General features: G+C 51.9%; 1 protein-coding gene across 15 annotated transcripts in view; it reads left to right on the plus strand.

The window, feature by feature from the left end:
* The window catches only part of LOC120403848 (anoctamin-9-like), a 106559-nt gene that overhangs the window by 79226 nt on the left and 4990 nt on the right, over positions 1–22343 (plus strand). For 9 of the 15 annotated variants that reach the window (XM_039535665.1, XM_039535657.1, XM_039535660.1 and 6 more), the window contains 19 exons: positions 570–712; positions 1167–1216; positions 3170–3228; positions 3505–3587; positions 5285–5419; positions 6126–6222; positions 6673–6733; positions 7792–7874; positions 11576–11680; positions 12712–12876; positions 12976–13012; positions 14199–14310; positions 14926–14983; positions 15397–15494; positions 16476–16639; positions 17797–17949; positions 18567–18714; positions 20661–20780; positions 21373–21466. In XM_039535665.1, coding sequence (XP_039391599.1) covers positions 570–712; positions 1167–1216; positions 3170–3228; positions 3505–3587; positions 5285–5419; positions 6126–6222; positions 6673–6733; positions 7792–7874; positions 11576–11680; positions 12712–12876; positions 12976–13012; positions 14199–14310; positions 14926–14983; positions 15397–15494; positions 16476–16639; positions 17797–17949; positions 18567–18714; positions 20661–20780; positions 21373–21466 — 1965 coding nt within the window. The remainder of the gene's footprint in view (positions 1–569; positions 713–1166; positions 1217–3169; positions 3229–3504; positions 3588–5284; positions 5420–6125; positions 6223–6672; positions 6734–7791; positions 7875–11575; positions 11681–12711; positions 12877–12975; positions 13013–14198; positions 14311–14925; positions 14984–15396; positions 15495–16475; positions 16640–17796; positions 17950–18566; positions 18715–20660; positions 20781–21372; positions 21467–22343) is intronic. The other 6 variants (XM_039535658.1, XM_039535661.1, XM_039535669.1 and 3 more) reach the window with 3 other exon arrangements.

Consider the following 22343-nt stretch of genomic DNA (forward strand, 5'->3'; position numbering starts at 1 on the left):
GATGGAAGAATTCTTGCATTGACCTGGTGCTGTCTACGTGGGGGTTAGGTTGGTATAACCGCGTCCCTCAGGAGGGTAGATTTTTCACACCCCTGAAAGACGTAGCAATGCTGATGTAACTTTTCCATGTAGCCCAGGCCTAAGGAATTACTGGTGATGAGAACGGGGCAGGAAGCACTCTGGGAAGGAGAGAGAGGGTGTTGAAGAGGGGCTGGCATGTGGAGAGCACAAGCACTTTTAGCTGAGGAGGAGAGAACCTTCTCGCCCAGGGGAAGGGAAGTGTGGTGGGAGGAGAGCAGCGGGAGGGAAAGAGGACCAAGTGAGGGAGAAGAGTTAATGCAGCAGAATGACACGGTCCTGAAGAGGATGAGACTTTCTGCACCATTCTCTGGATGTGGCTGCTCTGCTGCCTCTTGGTTCTCCATTTTGCAGTGGTTTGCTCTGCAGCTGAGCTTTCTCTAGATCTCCCACTGTCCTGCCTGCAGAGCAGCTCTTTGCCAACGGTCCAATCCCATTGGATACTTGCTTCATCTGCATGTCTCTCTAATCTCCCTTCTCTCTGATCCTACACCCAGAAAATCGAGGACAAGAAACTATTCTATGGGGTCCATGCCCGAAGTGAAATCTTCCGAAAATACCAGTGTCTGCTGAAGAACTCAGACAGTGGGTTGCAGAATCACCACACGGAGGAGAATGTGCCCATCACCACCAGGTGAGCGTTTCCTTGATCTCAAAGACATCAGGGTGCAGGGACTTCATGCTAATGCCTGTGATGCATCGTGCATGCTAGGGTGAGACTTGCCTGTTAGCTGGATCACAGGCCCCCTTCCCTGGTTCCCCATGGGGAATTACTTTGCCGTGCTTTGTATCCTTACTAAAAAACCATTTAAAATCAGGGAGTTATGCTGAGCTCCTATCCTCGCGCATCTTGCCCCCCTGGCCTGGTCTCCACCAATTCCCCACAACTGAACCTTATCCCCATTCCCTCTTCCTGCCCTGCTCCTTGCTTCCGTACCTGTCCAGATCTCTTAACACATTTCTTAATCTCTGGATCCCGGGTGTAGCCTTTATCTCCCATTGCCCTGGTGATCCCAGGCCATTTTTCTGGCCCATGCTGACCCTTCAGTGTTTAATTCTTCCTAATCCCAGATTGTTTGGGGTTTCAGGATACGTATCGTCAACCTTATCCTGCGGAACACAAAGATTTCTCCTGAGGGTAAGGAAACGTTTCCTCCCTTCTAGTTGCTCTTGCCGTTCCCATGTGCACAGTCACAAATACACATCCCAAGCAGAGGCAGATGTACAATGAAACACACAGTGCCCTGGCACGGGGCCCCCCAATTACAGGGGGGCTCAGCCTCAGGGCTGAGCCATCCAGCACCCCCTGCAGGCAGGGCTGGCTCCAGGCACCAGTAAAGGAAGCAGGTGCTTGGGGTGGCCAATGGAAATGGGCGGCACATCCAGGTCTTCGGCGGCAATTCGGCAGCGGGTCCCTCAGTCCCTCTCAGAGCAAAGAACCAGCTGCTGAATTGCCGCTGAAGAATGCAGTTGTGCGGTAGGGCTGCCACCAAATTGCCACTGATCAAGGCTTTTTTTTCCCCTGCTTCGCCGCTTGGGGTGGCAAAAAAGCTGGAGCTGGCCCTGCCTGCCTGCAGGGGGGACTGCTGTGGGGGCAGAAGCTGTGGGGGAGAGCAGGGAGGGAGCCGTTTAAGAGCTGTGCTGGAGGTGTGGCGTGCAGTGCGTTCTCCCAGCTGGTGAGCTGGGCTGCTGGTGGCCCCGTGCATCACAGCAGGCAGCCAGGTGAGGCATCCAGGTGAGGGGTTGGCTGGGGGCGTGCTTTAGGGAGGCGGGCACGCCTGTCCTCCTGCCTTGCTCCTCTGGACGCTGGGTAGCGCAGGTGCAGTCCCTGGCGTGCACTGCTGCTGGCGGTTCCTGGAAAAAGGCCAGGGAAGGGAGTGGCAGGCCACGGGTCTCACGTGCTGCTGCCTCCATGGCCCCCTTTGGCAGCGAACAGGAGCAGTGGCAGGGCTGCGATGCCTCTACCACCCAGCCAGGTAAGGTAACCCAGCGGCTGCGACTGGGACTGCCCCAGCCCCGAGGCCCACCCCCATGCCCTGCCCCCCCACACCAGCCCCCCGCCTCCCCGCCCTCTGCCCTCACTTGTGCACACCCCCCCCACACCCATCCCCACCTGCACCCTTTGCACCAAACAGAAGCTGCCCCAGGTAAGCACCCCACACCCCAACCCACTGCCCTAGCCCTGAGCGCCCTTCCAGACCCTGCACCCCAACTCCCACCCTGCTCCTGCCCCCTAACTCCCTCCCAGACCCCACACCCCAACCCTGAGCCTCCTCCCACATCCTAACTCCTGGCCAGACCCTGCACTCCAATGTTTTTTTTACTTTTTATAAAACACTCTTATCCAAAGCACTTTACAACAGTTGGGTAACGTTACAAACAATATTTAGAAGGATCATTAAGTGGTGAGCCAAGACCCTTAGCAATTTTCAAGTGGGCTGTGGGGGTGGGGGGAGCTAAACTACAAAACCAAGCAAGGTACCTCACTTTATTTTCATTTACTTCCTATTACTTATAATATAGGAGGAGGATGAAGAAAAAAAGAATGAAAAATGGCAAGGAGGGGGGAGATAAGGGAGAATGTTCCTTTTTCTTGGCTGGGTCCCAGCGCTCCCCCCCCCCCAAAATGAAGCTGAGCACAGGGCCCCACTAACTCTAAATCTGCCACTGATCCCAAGTGCAACTCACATGAGCATTTGCATTCCTAGCCTTGCACATGGGCACGCTTGAACTCGTGCACAGCCTTGCGTGTACCCCAGCGTGACAGGCACTGTACAGAAACTGCGAGAGACTCGTAGGTACAGCAGGACCAGCGCCTCTGCTGAGGTTGCCATCAGCGTCGCTCTGTGTGCTGACTGTTGGGGGATGTTCTACGTGCTGTTTGTCTGCCATGGGCAGAGTCTGACTGTTGCCAATTCCTTTTCAACACCAAAGCAGAGCTCTGAACTCCAGTTCTCTTCAGGTGTCACCTACAGCCTTTTCTCCTAATGGCGGGGTTTGGGTCATAGGGTCAGCCTGGGTTCTACTGGGTGCCGGGGGGGCTTGTGCCTGCCTGTCACTGTTAACTTTCCTGTTCCTGTTTTGCTGCTAGAGACGCTCCAAAAGCTGATAAAGGCGAAGGTCTTTGAGGCAGCATTCCCACTGCACGAGGTGAGGAATCGGAGGGTGCCTCGGTGCTGAGAGAGTATGTATGCGCAGGAGACCACGTGTGTGGATTGCAGATGCAGGAGAGGAAGTGGGTTGTAGGGGAGGAGTGGCTGGGAAGACAGAGGAATAGGTCGTGGTCCTAAAGATCCTTTGGCTGAGGATGTGGTGGCATGTGTCTGGAAAAAGCCCTAACTAATATCTTAGTAAGGGTATGGGGGTGAGGGAGGGTTGGCAGTTGATATATCTCTCTGTGCCTGATCTGAATGCTGTTCTTTCTAGCAAGAAGGGCTGAGAAAAGAACTGAAGGAGAATTGGGCCCAATGGAGAAAGATACTGAAGCAACAGCCAATCGAGGATATCAGGTAACCCACGCCAAGGGATGGACAATGAGACAGCGCAAGGCCACCATGTAAAATACCCATCCAGAATAACTTCATTACACGTAACTCTGAGCACCCAGCTCCTTCTGTGGGGGAGTTCTACCCAGGGGTGAAAGTAAGATACAAGACTTACCAGTATGGGGGCCTGGCGCCTCGGATGGAAGGGGCAGGGCTGGGGGTCAGCCTCCCCCAGCCACCCCTCCCATGCTACCTGGGGCCTCCAGCTGCTTCCACAGCAGCGCTTTAACATCGGCTGTGTATGGGCTGGTACCGGCGGCCACTTCTTACGGGGACGCTGTTCTAGCCCGTACTGTCCCACTTTCACCTCTGGTTCTACCTAGTCCTCCATATGACTCCAAGTTCAAACCAGAGCTAGGCAAACCAAGTTTGTCCAACTGTGAACACACTTGACTTGTGGGTTAAGGGGCATAGAATTGTTACACTAGATTAGACTCGTGGTCCGTCTAGTATCCTATCTCTGACAGCCGCTGGCACCAGCTGCATCAGGGGAAGATGCAGCAATTCTGCAGAAGGTAATTATGGGATAACCTGCCCCCAGGGAATGTGCCTTTTAACCCTCCACACCCTTCCCTCAGACAGAGAATGGCTCATACCATGAACCAAGAGGGGCTATATCCCTTTCAAAACCCTTGGAGTTTTTAATCCTTACAATTTGTAACTCTGGATATCCTTATCTATAAAACTGTCCAGCTCTTTTTCAATCCTGCTAAGCTCCTGGCCCCAGTTGTATCCAGTGGCAATGAGTGTCTCATGCTAACTCTGCATTGTTTAAAAAAGCATTTCCTTTAACCACGTTTTAATTTGCCAAATTGCACTTTGAATAGCCCCTTATTCTTGTATTGTGAGAGCAACTCCTGACCTGCCTTCTTTAGGCCATTCGAGTGTACAAAATAATGATTGTCTCGTTTTAGTGGTCACCTTGCTAAGATAAAGAATCCCAGTCTTTTCAGTTTCTCCAGGAGAGGTTATTTTTTCCCCATGCCCCTAAATCATTCTCCCTGACCATCTCTGAACCCCTCTGAATCTACTTTCTCTCTGGAGATGGGGTGACCAGTACTGAACACAGCGCTCCAGATTAGGGTGACCAGATGTTCCGATTTTATAGGGACAGTCCCGATATTTGCACCATTAGCTTTATATGTAGGTATTCGCCTTTCTGTGTTAGTCTCAGGTTTGTTTACTCTGGCTACAGCTGCACCTCACACAGATCTTCACTGATCTGTCCTGGATCTCTTTCCTGTGTTACAGACTTACTGAGAACCCATGAATGAGCAGCTCAAATCTGTCCCTCCAGCGTATCAGTACTGTATTTAATCAGCTGCCATCAGCTTGCTCATTTGCTTAGCTTGGTTACTTCCTCCCTACGTTTTCTCTGGCCCTGACTAACCTGAGTGTTCAGCATTGTGTTCTCAGGAGACGTTTGGCCCCTCACTGTTCACCCCCCTCTTCCAGATCACTAACACCTATATCATCAAGGCAGGGGTGGGTCATGCAGTGACCTAAGGAGAAGCAAGAGGATGGGACTGACAGATCTTTGGGGACAGCATCCCCCATCCTGAGGTCTCAGGGCATTTGGCTGACACTGGATATTGTCACTGCAAATCTGGGGCTAGATGGGATCTTTGCTGAGTGATTTCAGCACCTGCCTTGTCTTTCAGGAGTTATTTTGGGGAGAAGGTGGCCCTGTATTTTGCCTGGCTAGGCTGGTACACCCGCATCCTGTTCCCAGCTGCTGTGCTGGGCCTGCTTGTCTTCCTATATGGGATCTTTCATTTTGATTCCAGTCAGGTCAGGTAAGTGCATCAAGGGGACACTGTGTGTCCATGTCCTGTCGTGTGTCCAAGTGTATGCATGAATGTGTGAATGCAGGTGATCACATCTCCTATACATGGCATCCAATCCTATGACTTCTCTTTCTATGGAACTGCCTCTGACTTCTACGGGAGCTCTGCATGCAGAGGGCTTGCAGGGCCATTGACTTCCAGCGACTGTGCCACTTCATGGAACAATGGCAGGATCTCTGAAGTGTGGCAGCTCTCTAACCGCATGATAGTGATCATAATGGCTCACGTTCTACAGTCACGTGGCTCCTGTGGGCCTTATTGGGATGTGCACTGGCGCATCCCAGGACCCAGTTTGGCCCTTGTAAAGAATGGCATGTCTGCTTTGGAGAATGGGGACATATTGCAGGCAGGGGCAACAGATTGTCAAGTGTCTAGGCTGCAGACTGCTAGCTACACCCCTGCATCTGGCTGTGACCAGGGGAGTATGTATGAATATGCACCTGTGGGGAAGCTTGCCAAGGAGGAGACCTCACCTGGCACTATCAGGGCACTAATATCTGGTAGCTGCAGCGTAGAGCTATATTCCATCCATTAGCGGTGAGTACCTGCTCTGCCTCTCCCTTGGCTGTTGACTGAATGTGATGGCTAGAATGAGCACACGGCTGATGGGCTAGCAAAGCAACCATCATACTCCTTCCTTTCTTTCCTGCTCCAGCAAAGAGATCTGTGAAGCCAACACCACCATCATGTGCCCACTCTGCGACCAGAAGTGCCCGTTCTGGCAGCTGTCAGATACTTGCACCTATGCCAAGGTAAATCAATGCTCGCCAGAGACACCTTCCATTTCTCCACTGGGCCCTTGTTTCCAATAGCTGCCGTGCTTATGCCTCCTCATGATACCCCCAGCAGCGTGCGGCCAGTATGTATCCCCCTGGGAAACGAGTCAGCTGCTGATGGTGGCTGCAGGGAGCTCTTGCACGTATTACAGCAGAGAATTATGTCCAGCTCCATTGTCTTGCCTGTGGGGTGGAGGCTTCCCAAGCTTTGGGTTGAGTCTTAAGAACTCCTGGTTTCTGCTCTTCTGCCTCCCGTGATGTCCTGAGGGCCACGGAGCACTGCTCTCCCACGTAGGACTGGGCACAGTGCCACTGCCACAGTCCTCGCAGCACCCCGGGTGCCTCCTGCGTCCTCTCCAGCCAGACTCCTCCTCTGTGCTCCAGGCTCCTTTGTAATCCCTTCTTTCTCGTTCTCTCCTTTTTCAGGTCACTCACCTGTTTGACAACGAGGGGACAATTCTCTTTGCAGTGCTCATGGCTCTCTGGGGTAGGTTTCTGTCTCTCTGTGCCTAGCATGAGGCTTTGAAATGGGAATGGCCTGTCAGCTGTAGCCTGCTGTGGGTCTGGTGACAAACTGGGTTCCTGTGTTGTTTATTCAGAACCTGCCAACATTCTTTCTGCCGGGCAGAGAGGTGTAACTTTACTGGGGAAGGAGTGGGGTTGGGCAGCGTGTGAAGGGAAAGGGATAGGCACTGGTGAAGTTGCATGCATTTGGGGATGGGTTTTGGTACTTTGTAACTTTAGATCATTGGTTCAAATCCAGTTCTGGACATTCCCCTCTGGAATCTGGTCGGGGCCTGTGTGAAATGAATTTGGTGGCCCATTTGTCTATGGGTTTTCTCTGTACCCACCACAGTAGCATCTGTGTATTTAATCTGGTTTCATTTGAGCTCTGAGGTTACCAGCATATGTATTCCAAAAGCATTGCCACAGCTAGCACCAACTGGTATCCTCAAGGTCTGATTTGGCTGTGGACACTGGAGAGGTGGAAGCTGCCCTAAGTCAGAGCAGTCCCTGGGGCTACACCAAGCTATTCAGGGTCCATCTTGACCTCTGGAGAAGTCCAGAATTCCAGTATAAAACCACGCCTGTATCTCCATTTCTTCCCTCTCTCCTGCAAAGCACAGCACATGATCTGGCCCATAATGTTTTGCATGCAGCTTGTGCAGCAGAGACACAAACATGCCCCAGAACAGAGATGAGGGGTAAATAACCCAGGTGATGGGAGTCTGTCAACATTGGCTAGAAAATATACTATAGACTGGCTACCATGTCCTGGAAGTGCATTCAGACCTAGCTATGATCCTCCTCCTGGATTGATCCCATGGTTACCAGCAGTAAACGTCCCCTGTTTGGAGGGCTTTTCTACAGAGAGCTCCAGGCTGCTTCCTCCACGTTGGAGAACCTGGATGCTTAGCAGCACTTTCCCTACCTGGCCTGTAGGAAAGGCATGTGCTCCTGTGACTGCTTTGTTAAGTCAATGTCTCCATGGGGCAGAGGAGTCTCTGCTGCTCTGACCGCATTGTTCTGTGGTTTCACCTACAGCCACCGTGTTCCTGGAGCTGTGGAAGAGGAAAAGGGCTGAGGTGGTCAGTGGCTGGGAACTGTACGGGTGGGATGAAGATGAGGTGAGAATAAGTCACTCCTTTGCACTGTCTTCCTCTTTGTTGACTCATAGACTTAAAGGCCAGAAAGGACCATCACAATCACCTAGTCCGGTCTTCTGCACATCGCAGCCACAGAATCTCACCCATCCACTCCTCTCATAGACCCCTAACCTCTGGCTGAGTTACTGATGTCCTCAAATCATGGTTTAAAGACTTCAAGTTACAGAGAACCCACCATTTACACTAGTTTAAACCTGCAAGGGGCCCCATGCTGCAGAGGAAGGCGAAAACCCTCATACAGTCTCTGCCAATCTGACCTTGGAGAAAATTCTTTCCTGGTCCCATATATAGCTATCAGTTAGATCCTGAGTATGTGGGCGAGACCCACGAGCGAGACACCTTGGAAAGAATTCCCTGTAGTAACTCAGAGCCCTCCCCATCTAGTGTCCCATCACCAGCCATTGGAGACTGACTGCAATGGGATGTAGCCAATCTCATGATACCTTCCCCTCCATAAACTTATCAAGCTCAGTCTTTAAGCCAGTTGGGTATTTTTCCCTCACTGCTAGCCTTGGGAGGCTGCTCCCGAGCTTCACTCCTCTGATGGTTAGAAACCTTTGTCTAATTTCAAGCCTAAACTTGTTGATAGCTGGTTTACCTCCATTTGTTCTTGTGTCCACTGTGACAGGTTAGACCCCCTTGGGATGCCATGTGATGTACTGGGGTTTCACTGAGCCCCTCCTCCTGCTCCACCAGCCTGGATTCCCTCTCCCTGTTTTGCTGAATTAGGCTCTCCGGCCTCTTACAGCACACACAGAGGCAGGGCCACACCCCACTGCAGACACAGACTGAAGTCAGCTCTGTGTGAGAGGATTCACCCAGCGCTCACGTGCACACCCCTTTTGGGGAATAAACCCAAAATAATACTGTCTTGCACTGTGTAGAAAGAGCTTCACAGCGCAAACTCGTAAAAATTCCCCCTCTCCCTCAAGGTAAAGAGAGAGATGCACAACTTCTTTTCGCCCCAGTTAGGAATTGCACAATCTGGGTTTCATAATACACAAAACAAATGTATTAACTGTAAAAGGCAGATTTTAAGTGAATATAAGAGATAACAAATAGGACAAAGCAGATTACTGAGCAAATAAAACAAAATACGCGAGCTAAGCTTGATACACTCAAGAAACAGGTTACAAAATGTAATTTTTTTTTACCCTAAATGTTATTTTAGGCAGGTTGCAAAGTTTCTGTAGCTTAGCACAGTGGTCTCCAAAGTGGGGTGTGCGCGCCACAGGGGGTGCACAAGAGGATCCATTGGGGGGCATGGCAGGAGGAGCGCTGCCAGAGGGAACAAGTGAGCAGGGAAGCTGCCCCGCCCCCCTGCAGGCAGGGCCACCCAGAACGCAGGGGCTTTAGGGGCTACAGGGCCCTGGGCTAGGAGCCCTGGGTCCCCGGCCTGCGACTCTAAAGCCCCTTTCAGAATGTGGCCCTGAGTCCTCCGGCCTGTGGAGGAGCCGCGGTAGCCGCACAGCCAGTGGCCAGAAAGAAGCGGCGCTTTCCCCTTTAAAGCCTGCTGGAGAGAAGCGGCGCTTTGAAGGGGAAAGCGGCGCTTCTCTCCGGCCCCTGCTCCTCCTGAGTCCTCTGGCCCGTGCTCGCAGGGCTGCATTCCGAAAGGGGCTTTAGAGCTGCAGGCCGGGGCCCCTAACGTCCCTGCGTTCCGGGTGTGTGTGTGTGTGGGGGGGGGGGGGGAGGGAACTCCCAGAATCCCGGCCATGGGGGTGGTGCCACACTGCACAGAGCCACCTGCAAACCCCCTGCACTAATCAGGAGCTTCCCCAGGTAAGTGCTCTGCACCTCCTGCCTGTCCCAGGCCTGAGCCGCCTCCAACACCCCCACCCTGAGCGCCCTCCCACACCCTAACCCTAATCCAGACCTTCGAATCGCTGCATCACAAAGTGTTAAACCAAGATTTTCAGAAATAATGAAGCGTATTCAATCACATTGCTCTCACTAAAAAATATTTTTTTTTGTGAGAGCAAAAAGGTGTTTTGTACTATTAATAAATAAAATACAATAAAAATATTGTTTTTCATCTTTCTCATTCTTTTTTAATTTCTATTTTTGTGTGTTTTATAATGTACATAATATAGTAGTACATGTATATAATTTATACATAAATAAATATACATATATTGGGGGAGGGGTGCTCAAATTTTTTTTACTGATAGGGGTGCGCGATCAAAAAAGTTTGGAGACCACTGGCTTAGTGTTCCAGTTATATCTCTTTTCAGACGGGACCCTGTCTCAGTCTGGACTCCCCCCTTTCCTTCCCTTCAGGTGTCTTTAGCAGTCTACTCCATGGCCTGCCAGCCCAAGAAGAAAGAGTCCCGTTTGACTTCCTCCCCACCCTTAAATAAGATTTACATAAGGCAGGAATCTTTTGTTTCCCAAACTTGCCCCCTTCCCCTCTCCTTTTAGTGGAAAATTGCAAGAAGTCGAAGGGGGATAATGTTTAGTATCAGGTGACAGGACCACCTGACCTAGTAGTGCACAGCTATAGGAAGGAGAGACATTAGTATCTTCACAGTCTTGTTTCTTCCTTATGGCCCATCAAGTCTGATGGCCTGTTGTCTGGTGGGTGTCTCCCAAATACATACCCAGTTGTAATTATTACATAGGCCACCATACTCCTAACTTTAGATATAGAACTGATACATGCATACAAATTGGATAATCACATTCAGTAAATCGTAACCTTTCCAAGAATCTCACATGACCCATCTTGCATAAAACATCTTAGTTATGCCATATTCATATCATAGCACTATTTTTATGAAGAATATGGGGTGTAACGTCACATCCACTTTGACACTTTAACTTAAATAACTCCTCTCCCTCCCTGGTACTTATCCCTCTGATATGTCTAGAGAGAGCAATCCTATCTCCCCTCAGCCTTCTTTTGGTTAGACTAAACAAGCCAAGCTCTTAGAGTCTCCTCTCATGAAGTAGGTTTTCTCTGCACCTGTTCCAGTTTGAATTAATCTTTCTTAAACATGGGAGACCAGACCTGCACACAGTAAACTTCCTTCCCTCCCTGTGCCATTGTCTCTCTTGCCAGGAGGCAGGTGGGATTCTGGGCTGTGTACAGGCATATGGAAAAATTCTGTTCCAACTAAAAGCAATGCTGGGAGGACACTCACTGCTGAGATCCCAGCTGGTACTGCAGAGGAGACTGAACTGGGATTAATGAGGCACTGCTGTAGGAGAGGTTCCCCCAGATCTTCCTGCCCTTTATTAGGAAAGGAGTGCAGGGCTCCTGAAGTCCTTTCCCTGAAAGGGTTTTAGATGCAGGCTACGCATTAGTGCACAGCACAGGAACTACTGTCACTCCTGTTTATAAAGATTGGGGTTAGTCAGATCAGTCTGCAACATGCCTGTATGCATGATATAACCCACAGCCATTTCTAGTAATGTCCAATCCATTTCTTTCTGAAAAAGGTTGTGCTAGCCAGTGTGGGAGATTTCAGGCTTTGACATGCAGGCTACATGAAGAAATACCCTAGGATCTGCTACAAGTCCTGTCCCTCTTCTGCCCTGCCAGAACATGTCATGTTCATCGCATGCTTCCATCTCATTGACACATGTGAGGCACTATACTGCCCCTTGGCTTGCTTTTCCCTAGTGTATGGCTCTGACGCATATTCTTTTTCCCCCATCCCCAGGAGGAGCTGGCCTTGCAGCTGATCAATGACCCAGCGTATAACCTCAAGTTCTACCAGCACTCTTATATCCGCAGCACTATCCTGCTTCTCTTAGTCCTGCTTATGGTACGTGCTATTGACTCAGACACCTCCACGGGCTTGGGGATTTCTACACCATTGAGCTACAGGCGCATGTGGTTGTGAAGTGAATGACGCAGAAAGGCATTTGAAGGGGGACAGGACACTGAATAGCTTTGGGGGTTGGGGATGGGCTGCAGAGCCTTTCAGCTCTAAGATGCCAAGTGGATTCTGGCCCAGGGTGGTGGAGATTTCAAGTCATCGCTGTTGTATGGCTGCTTGGTGGCCTGTGTAGTGATCTCAGTCTGGTTCCTAAAACACCCCCTAGATGAGTCAGCCTTAACTGGTCCAGTCTTGGAGCAGGCCTGGACTGAGTGGGCCTGGAGACCGTGTACTAGAAAGGAGTGAAGCAGGGGCTTCACTCTGTGGGAAAACGGGAACTGCTGTTGGATGTGCTCTGCCTGTTCTTTGGATAGATGGGGGGAAGGGAGGGCGCTAAACTCACACGGGGATAGCAGGGAGGCAGCCATTTGCCAGTTTGTTTCCTGAGAGCTCACTGGCACGTGCCAGCTGCCTGCCACTCCGCCACGCTGCTGCAGAGAGCGTCCCAGCTCCCATCCCTTCCTACGTACAGTGCTACAGGGGAAATGGTGTAGAAAAACCTATTCAAACAATACACCGGGGGCAGAACCAGGATGGGCGACTATTACTTTACTCACGAGGGGGAGCATAGTGAACAATGTGAGTGCCAGCAACATCCGACCATACATGCACACGCTTGCTCCTCCACCCCACACTGCTGGTCAACATCCGCTGTATTTAACCACCTCACTCCTCCTAGAAACTGTGCTGGGCACAGGCATCCCACCCTGCAGGCTGGGCATGGGCACGAAGGGCCTGGATCTTGGCCTGCAGCTGCTAACCATACAGAACCCATCATCTAGCTGCATTTAAGTCTGTCGTTCCCGTCCCCATGCACCCAGTTTGCTCAGTTTCCCGCTCCACCTTCATTACCTGCCTCCCCTGCTCGGCCCGTCTCTAATCCCCGCAAGAGCTCTGACGACACGCTGCCCTCCCAGATCACCGTGCTCATTGGCCTTGCCCATGCGCTCGTCATCTACCGGGTGGTGGCGACTGTCCTCTTCACCCAAAGCGACTTCGAGTTCATCCGGGAACGTGCCAGCACCGTGGCGGTGATGACAGGGGCCGTGCTGCATTACATCACCATCATCGTCATGACCAAGGTACGGAGTGCGGCGTGACAGGAACCCTCCTCGTTGTCCCACAATCAAACACCCTGCCCGTCCCGTCTCTCTGTTCACCCTCCCTCTCCTGTGTTGCAGGTGAACAGGCGTGTGGCGCTCTTTCTCTGTGAGCTGGGTAAGGCAAAGCGCATGTCGTATTCACCCTGCATCTAGCGTCCTCCAGCGCAGCCAGCTGGATTATCCTGAACATTGTTGGTGGAGCACTAAAAGGGGCTGAGTCTTTCCATTGATATCAATGGGCTTTTTCGCTCTGGCCTTCACAGCTGCTCGTACAGAACACTTGAAATATGCTAACGCCACCTAGCTCCTGGACAGCCGAGGTTCTCAACCTTTTTCTTTCTGAGCTCCCCCCTTATGCTATAAAAACTCCATGGCCCACCTGTGCCACAACATATAAAAGCCAGGGCCGGCATTAAGGGGTTGCAAGCAGAGCAATTGCCTGGGGCCCCATGCCACAGGGGCCCCCGCAAAGCCACATTGCTCAGGCTTCACTTTTAGCCCTGGGTGGTGGGGCTCAGGGACCTGGGCTTTAGCCCCATGCGGGGTGGCTCGGCCTTTTTACCCTGGGTCCCAGCGAGTCTAATGCTGGCCCTGCTTGGCCCCTGAAACCTGCTTGAGGACCCTTAGGGGGCCCCGGATCCCTGGTTGAGAACCACTGCTATACGGCCCAGCAAAGAGAAGGGTATTGCCACAGCTGCCGCCTCCGTCCCCCAGGCAAATGAATGAGCCCTGGCCAGAGCTCTAATAGCACAGCAGGCCGGGAGCAATTCCAGAGTCAAGGGTGTTCTGTTGGGAGGCCCTTAGTCTCAGATAGTTAAATAGAGGGATTCTCTGCTCCAGCCCCCATCCTGATCTCAGCTGCTACCAAGCCTCATGTAAAGAGAGGTGAGTCTGGCAGAGGGCCAGCGCCCCAGCCAGGGAGGGCTTCAGAGAGCCAAGTCAGCCAAGTCAGCCAAGTTGCACCCCGACGTTAACAGGAAGCCAGTGCCGCTGCTGGAGAGCTGGTGAAATCGGTGCCTATCCTGCCCCAGCTCTGGTTTGAGTGTAGCCCCGGCACAGCTCATTGCTGCAACAGAAGCCACAGGTACATGGATCGCTGTGTCAAAGTCCTGGGATTGCTGAGGCTCATTAGAACCGGGGCTACAAATCCAGGGGATCAGGTTCAGGTCCAGGGGATTCTGGGTCAGTAAAAGGCCCGAGCGCTTTGGAATGAAAGCACGACGGGCTGAAGGTGCCTGTCCAGGAAGGAGGGGGGCTCCTGCTGCTGTGACTAACCCACCCACCTGCACTCCCGTTTCCAGAGAAGCCACGGACGTTCTCGGAGCGTGAGAACATCTTCACTGTGAAAATCTTCACCTTCCAGTTCTTCACCTACTTCTCCTCACTGATCTACATCGCCTTCTTCTTGGGAAGGTGAGCGTGGCTATGCCCCGGCCAGGTCCCCAGCTGGGGTAAGGAGCTGTACCCATTAACCCCGGGTGGAGCTGTGCATTAGTACAGTAACACACACCCAGGGCCAATCACCCTAGGGAGGCCCATAAACCCAGTCAGGTTTGCCCGGTGCTTCTAACCACTGGTTGCAGGGGGAAGGTGTTGGCTGCTCTGGTGGCAGGGATAAAGAAGGCTGGTGCCGCTAGTGACTGAGAGAAAGCTCCTGTAGCCTGACTTCCTGGATGTTGATTCTGTGGGTGAAATCTTGGCTCCCTGGAGGTCACTGGGAATTTTGCCACTGATTTCAATGGGGCCAGGATTTCACCCTTGTTTTTTGGGATGGGTGTGTAGTTCTCCACCTCTCTCAGCTTGTCTTTCTCTCGGTTTCTGTCTGTCCCTCTCTTGCTGGGTTGCTGCTCTTGACTCCGCCTGTGTTTGTCTCCCACCTCCTCTCTCTTTCAGTCTCTGCACCTGCCTCTCTCTTCCCTTTGGTGCCTGGGTCTCTGTCCCGGGGGAGTCATTACCCTCCCTGCTTACAGAGGGAGGGGCTGGGAGCACCAGCGTCAGGCCTATTTAACTCTGCACTCTCCTGGTCAGGATTAACGGCCGTCCTGGGAACTACGTGCGTGTAGCTGGCAAGTGGAGGCTGGAGGAGGTGAGTAAATTGTCCATAGTGCTCCAATACAGTCTGCACCACTCCTGCTCCCTGTCACACCTCTCTGCCCCTTCCCCACCCACACTTCTCTGCCCCTTCCCCTTCCCTGTAGGTGGAGAACTACACACCCATCCCAAAAAACAAGGGTGAAATCCTGGCCCCATTGAAATCAGTGGCAAAATTCCCAGTGACCTCCAGGGAGCCAAGATTTCACCCACAGAATCAACATTCAGGAAGTCAGGCTACAGGAGCTTTCTCTCAGGCACTGTCTCTGTTAAAACCATTGCTTCCTTCTACCCAGTACAACCCTTCCATCACTCCAGGTTCTTCCTGGCCCATGTACCTAGCACCCAGCCCTTTGTCCCAAAGCCAGCCCATCTGGTCTGCACAGTATAACTCTCTTCTCTTTGCAGTGCCACCCCAGTGGCTGCATCACTGATCTCTTTATCCAGATGGCCATCATAATGACCCTGAAGCAGACCCTGAGTAACTTGGTGGAGTACCTCACCCCGTAAGTCCGCACACCCTAGGCACTCATGCCAGTAGGATGCGCTCACATGTCTGAGCTGTATGTTTCCGCTTGCAGAAGCACTCTGCTCTGATTACAAATTTTAACTGGGATTCTCCCAGGCAGTGTCTGGGGAAGGCGAGTGTGAGGCCAGTTGCTGAGATAAGATCAGTCAGCAAATTCTCTTCAGGATCAAATGAAATCTGTCTCTGGAGAAAGCAGAAATAGATCCGGTCACGGAACAAGAACATTACCATGTGACACCGTGACTAATCACAGAGCCAGAACAGTGCATTCCGAATACAGAACAATGGACAGGAAGGTCCACACGCAGAGTTCAGCTCAGACCTTGTCACAAAAACAATTTGAGAAAAGAACAAATAAATCAAATGGGGCTTTGCTCCTGGACAAGTCAGAGAGAAAAAGGGCTGAACTCACTGAATAAATTATTCCCCATGAACAGCTCTAACTGGCACCTTGACCTGACACTAAAAATTCACTCCATTTTTCTTTTAAAACTAATTTTCTTTGACATTTGGAATGGCCCTCCTAGCTATTTAGTATGTTTGCCGCCACCTGAATTTTTAAGCCCCAACTTTACTTGTCTTGGGGAGCAGTTACACCTAAATATCGCTGTTGATTTTAGTGGGATTCCTCACGTGCTCCTCAATGTCAGAACGGGATACACGGTCAGGCCGTTGGTAAACTACAGCTATTGGGCCATCTTATAGATGGAAACTGCCTTCTGCTATTGGTAAGAATTCCCTCCATAACACCAGCAGAAGGTGATATGTTTGAGAGAGGGGAAGGGGGAGAGTGTGGGTGAGAACTTACAACAGAACCAACCCACTGCTCCAGTCTCCATGTCGGTGTTCCAGAGGGGTTACCGTTGGCCCAGTGCAGGGAGCTGCTCTGGTAGCCCCCACGCTTGGCTCTTTAGCATATATCCCTCACCCCTCTGCCTTTGTGTTACTGTCCCTGCAGCTGGCTAAGATTAAGGTTCCGAAAATCACTTGCTAACCCAAAGGACAAAGACGAGGTTGACATGGAGAAAGGATCCAAGGACTCCTGCAAGGAGCAGTGGCTCAAGAACTACCAACTCAACGAGGTCAACGTCTTCAGCTTGTTCGACGAGTTCTTGGAAATGAGTATGTGGCGCTCTGGGGTCACGGGTGTAACTAGTCATTCATTCATTCATGCCCGTCACCCCAACCGGGGTATGGGCCGCCAACAACAGATCTCCATAGTCTTCTATCCTGGGCCATTCGCTCTAGCTGTGGGCAGCGGGGAATGGCTGGTTCTCAGGTGCTGTGTTCTGGGCCCACGCCTGCCCATTCCCATTGCCTCTTCTCTTTGGGTCAGTTTTTATCCAGGGGCAGCAGGTTTCCTTTTGCCCAGTACGCAAAGGGTGCTCTGAATGCCCTGGAGCTGCTCCAGGGGTCCAGTTCCTGATGTTGGGGCTAAGCGGGAGTCATACCCTTGCAGCTAGCAGGACTGGGGCTCCTGCGAGAGAAACTGGCCACACCTGTGACAGAGTGGTAATGCCAAATGCCCATTCACATCCCTGGGAGTGGGGGCAGGTCCTAGGTCTCCACATGTGGCTTGTGGAACACGGTCAGGCTTGGTGACTCTGCGTTCACTATTGAGGGGAAGGTACGAGGGAACCAGCCCTGCTGCTCACCCAGTACATAGCCCATCCCTGTGCTAAGACTGCAGAGCCCAGGGAGAAATGGGCACAGACTGGGTAGATTCACCCAAACACTTGCTTGGGGTCACTTGCACAAATCTTGCCCCGAGCAAGACCTGGCAGGTAACTGTGACATCCCAGGAGGTGGCCTGGGAAGGATTTGTGCCTCAGGGACGACCAAATTCCTTTCCTGCCCCGTCCCGCCCTTGCTTCTGGTAGTATTTGGGTACTGGCTGTGACCACTAGCAACTACTCTCCCCTCTCCTCCCCCCCATCCCTGTTCAGCTGAGCAGCCTGCACTTTGGGGAATGGGGGCAGAGTCAAGGTCCCACCCCTCTGTGATCACTCCTGCATGGATGACGTTGGAGTAAGTAGAACTGGGCATGCAGCTCCTGATCTTCCCTCTCCCCCACCCCCATGGCTACAGCCATGAAGCGAGCAGATCACACGGAGGGCTAGAGTGGGTGTCTGACTCATCCTCTCACGCTGCCTGGCCACTCAGGGCCATGCCAACATCTGGCCCCGAGGCATCGCGCATACAGTAAGTACTTGGGCCTGTGGTCTAGCTGGATGTCCCCACAGCTCCCTCACAGTGCCTGTGCTTTGTCCTGTTCTCAGTGATCCAGTACAGCTTCACCACCATCTTTGTGGCTGCCTTCCCCCTCGCCCCGCTAATGGCCTTCATCAATAACCTCTTTGAGATCCGGCTGGATGCCATCAAGATGGTGCAGCTGCAGAGGCGCATAGTGCCTAGGAAAGCCAATGACATCGGTGAGTGGGGGCCCAAGGGGGGGGCCCTCCATGAAGAGCATGGGCCTGATAAAGAAGGCACTATGGGGGTGCGGGGAGGGCTAATCTTACCCCAAGACTTAACAATGGCACTAACTACTGCAACAGACTCTTTCCCTAAGTCATGGTGCCAGAACATTGTCTGCTCCTGTTTCTGCTGTTCCAGGGGCCAGTTAGAGACAGAGGGTGCATTTGAAGAGCTGGGGGTGGGGAGCGGAGGGGGCAGGATTGGAACAGCAGGAGGGCTGTAAGTCAGGACTGAGGTGCATTGGTAGAGGCATGGATAGAATCTAGATACACTTTGCTTTGGCCTAGAACGCATTGCTAGTTCCTCACGTTCATATGCAGCCGTCTGCCCACATCACTGGGTGCATACAGTACTGGATAAGGCTCATCATTGTAGTGCTCTTGTTGATGCAAGGCTGCTGTGCTGGGTCACCACACTGTGCCCCACAGAACACAACTCCAGAGATCAGCCTGGTCAAGCCCAATCCTACTCCCATTCGTGGCAGTGGCAATGGCAAAGCTCGCAGAGCAGTGACCAAAGCAGCTGTGGGAGCGGCTATCTGGGCGTGTCTCTGACTTCTGTTCTCTTGTAGGCATCTGGCTGCAGGTTCTGGAGGCCATTGGTATTTTGGCCGTCATTGGCAACGGCCTGGTGATCGCCATCACCTCAGACTTCATCCCCATGCAGGTCTACAAATACACATACAGCCCGTGCATGCTGCAGAACCGCACCGATATCAAGTAAGTGTCACCCCACAACTGCCACAGCCTTTCCTGAACCGTAGCCACCTCGCTCGCTTTCTGTGTCTAAGTGAGCCTGTCCCTGCAGCGTGGGGAAAGCCATCTCTCCCGGCCCCACTGGGTGGCAAAGCCCAGCCAGGAACACGGGAGCTTTGCTCCTGCCCTATGTTCCCTCTCACTCCTTGTGGCTCTTGGGATGGGGGGACAAGTTCTGGGAGCTGGCGCTGCTCCCAATATTGAGGGTTCCCCATAGGATGTGCATCGTGTTCTTCCCAGCAGTCCTTGCCCTAAGACGCACAATAGGCTATTGGGAAGCCCGCAGAGGGATACAGAACAGCCAGTTTTGGCTGCAGGTGAGGTAGTGACCTCTAGAGGGATGAGCAAGAATTGCAGCCAAAGTTATTTTCCACTCCCATTTGCACAGGGCAGAGCAGGTCTGCTGACAAGTCGATATCTGCTTTGTACACAAATAATGCAAACACCTGCTAATTGTGCTCAGGTGACTACCAAGCACATTCACTGGCTGCTGGCCATTCTGGCTATTCAAACTAATTAATGCCTGCTTTTGAAATAGACACTAAAGTAATGCACACAGAAATCCATAGGGAAGCTCTTACATTTTGTGTAAAAACAGCTGTTAACTATGGCTGTTAGCACTGCAAGAGTGCACTTGCTCGGTGGTTTTTTCACTCTGGGCTACCCAGTTCCTACCATGTGATCTAATTCTCTACATGTGGAGTCAATATTTGATTGTTTTAATTGTGTGCTGTTTGGTCAAGCAGTAAAAGAGTGGATTAGTCCCAGCCTGGAACTGTCTCTCAGCCCCTCTCTAAGAAGCACCCTCTCTCTCTCTCTCTCTCTCTCTCTCCTCTCCCCACTACAGAAGGGATGTGGACAAATTGGACGGTAATGAAAAATGATTAGGGGACTGGGGCACATGACTTACGAGGAGAGGCTGAGGGAACTGGGTTTATTTAGTCTGCAGAAGAGAAGAGTGAGGGGGGATTTGACAGCAGCCTTCAACTACCTGAAGGGGGTTCAAAAGAAGATGGAGCTTGGCTGTTCTCCGTGATGGCAGATGACAGAACAAGGAGCAATGGTCTCAAGTTGCAGTGGGGGAGATTTAAGTTGGATATTAGGAAACACTATTTCACTAGGAGGGTGGTGAAGCACTGGAATAGGTTACCTAGGGAGGTGGTGGAATCTCCATCCTTAGAGGTTTTTAAGGTCAGGCTTGTCAAAGATCTGGCTGGGATGATTTAGTTGGTGTTGGTCCTGCTCTGAGCAGGGGGTTGGACTAGATGACCTCCTAAGGTCCCTTCCAACCCTGATATTCTATGATTCTAAATCCCACCCCCTTAAATTGCATTGCTCCAAAAATCATCCCCTCTCCCTTTTAACCAACAATCTCTCCTCCCTGTGCATTCCATGCCTTGTCTTGCCTCTGAGTTGGATCCTGCACAGGGCAGTGTGTCCTCAGTTCCCTTGACTTCACTGGGAACTCAGGGTGCTGGGCATCATCCAGAATCAGCCCTTTACATTGCTTTCTGGGACAGGGAATGTTTCCTGAGCTATAGGCCCATTCATGCCGGGGGCCTGAGCGAGTCCTGGGAGTTAATAAGAGCCCTCGGCCCCCACGGGAGTTGCAGGTGCTCAGCACTTTGCAGAGACAGTTCTTATGCTTAGGAAACACTGTGTAATTTTATGATTTTTTTTAATAAGCATCCCTGAGGCCTTGTTCCTGCACCATCAAAGTCAATGGGGCTTTTGCCATTAATTTCAATAAGAGCAGGATCAGGACTTAGATTCCCACCCTGAAAAGAACTACCTGGAAGTGAGCTAAAGATGCCCATTTCTTCTAATCCTCACCTGGGTATCCTTGCCTGGATGACCCCATTGGGGCACTATTAAGCCACTGTCTAGTGCCATGTTTTCTTCCTATGCAGCTGTTTGACAGGTTACATCAACAACAGCCTCTCGGTGTTCCGTGTCCAGGACTTTGAGGGGCAGATGAAGCTGCCCGAAAAGCTTCCAGATTTTCTGAGGAGTGAGATCACAGAATGCAGGTAATAGGGGACAATAGCATGGATCCATCATCCAGTCTCATGTCCATAGGTGCTGCCGCACCCCCTGACTTGAAGTGGTTTCCATTATATACAGGGTGTACAGTTTGGGTCAATGGCTCTTGGCACCCCCCTATACAAATTGTTCCAGCACCCTTGTACAATAATACCCTCCCACCCATCCTCACAATAATACCCTCCCACCCATCCCCAACAAATATTGCAAATATCCTCTACAAAAATATCTTGACTGTTTTAAGGTAACACTGGCATGCTTCCCTTCAGCCCCCGCACTGACTGGGAGAGCGGAAGACAAGATCCATAGCTGGTGTAAGTCATTGGATCTATGCTGCTTTATGCCAGCTGGGGATCTGTGAGTGGACAATGGGAAGGTCAGCTGGAGGAAGCCCTATACCTGAACGGAACAAAGCTGCCCTTGGGCCAAGCAGGAGAGGGACTAAATGAACCAGTAGGCCTCTCCCAGCACTAACTCCTGTGACTCTCAGTTCGGGGGGTGCAGAGAGATGGACTGTGACCAGCTGGGGAAGGGATTTGATGGGCAGTGCACACAGCGCTGACGGGTGTTGTCCTATAGGTACCGGGATTACAGGAACTCCGATGACTACAACTACTCTGCCCAGTTCTGGCACGTTTTCGCAGCCCGGCTCGCCTTCCTTATTTTATTTGAGGTGAGTGCTGTGGAGTCAGCAATGTCCGTGTGGCAAGGGGAAGGAGACCGAGGCGGTGGGGGAAAGAGAGTCACACATTCTTCGCTGGGGAGTGACTGTCAGTGGAGAGTGTGAGCGTGCATGGCTGGGCACTCTGAGGGTGCTGCTTCCGCACTGGCTGAGGGAGTTTCCTTCTCTTGTCCCCAGCCTGACCTCTTCAGTGAGCTAATTAGCTCCTTTATCATGGCACTGCCCCTTTGCATCAGATCCCTGCTCCCTTCACCTGCCTTCAGACCCTCCCCCGTGTTCTCCTGCCCTCACTCACACCTGTCATCACTTTCCCTCTCCCCTACCCCTGTGCCCCTGCTGACAGTCACTCACTCCTGCTGTTAGTCCCCTGCTCACTTGCCATCTGCCCTTCAGGCAATGCCATGCACAGGTGACTAGCATGAAAAACAGCCACTGCCCTTGGCTGGGGGCAAATTAGGGCAGCCTCAAAGTCCGCTCTGCTGGCAGTGGTACCATTGCAAAGCTGGCATTTCAAAAGGGAGTGTGGGGGTGCATCCAGAGCCAGACATAAAGCTAAGAGAAACCAGGGACTGTGGGTCCTCATGGCTTGATCTGCCACCATCTCTGGCCCAGGTTTCCCAGGACTGGAATGAGAGGGGGGTTGATGTTTTGGGGGGCCCATAGTAACCTGAATTTGGGGCCCTAAGGGGAGGCATTACCCCAGAAATCATCCTTGGATGCAGCAGTGTGTGCGTGTGTGTATTTTATGACTCCGATCAAACTCCCACTGAAGTCAATGGGAGTCTTGATTGATTTCAATGGGAGTTGGATTGGGCACTGGATTGGCTTGAGTACTTGGTATATGCCAATGTAGTAGCTGAGCATGGCC

This window comes from Mauremys reevesii, linkage group 4, assembly GCF_016161935.1.
Source record: "Mauremys reevesii isolate NIE-2019 linkage group 4, ASM1616193v1, whole genome shotgun sequence".
Classification (NCBI taxonomy): domain Eukaryota; kingdom Metazoa; phylum Chordata; order Testudines; family Geoemydidae; genus Mauremys; species Mauremys reevesii.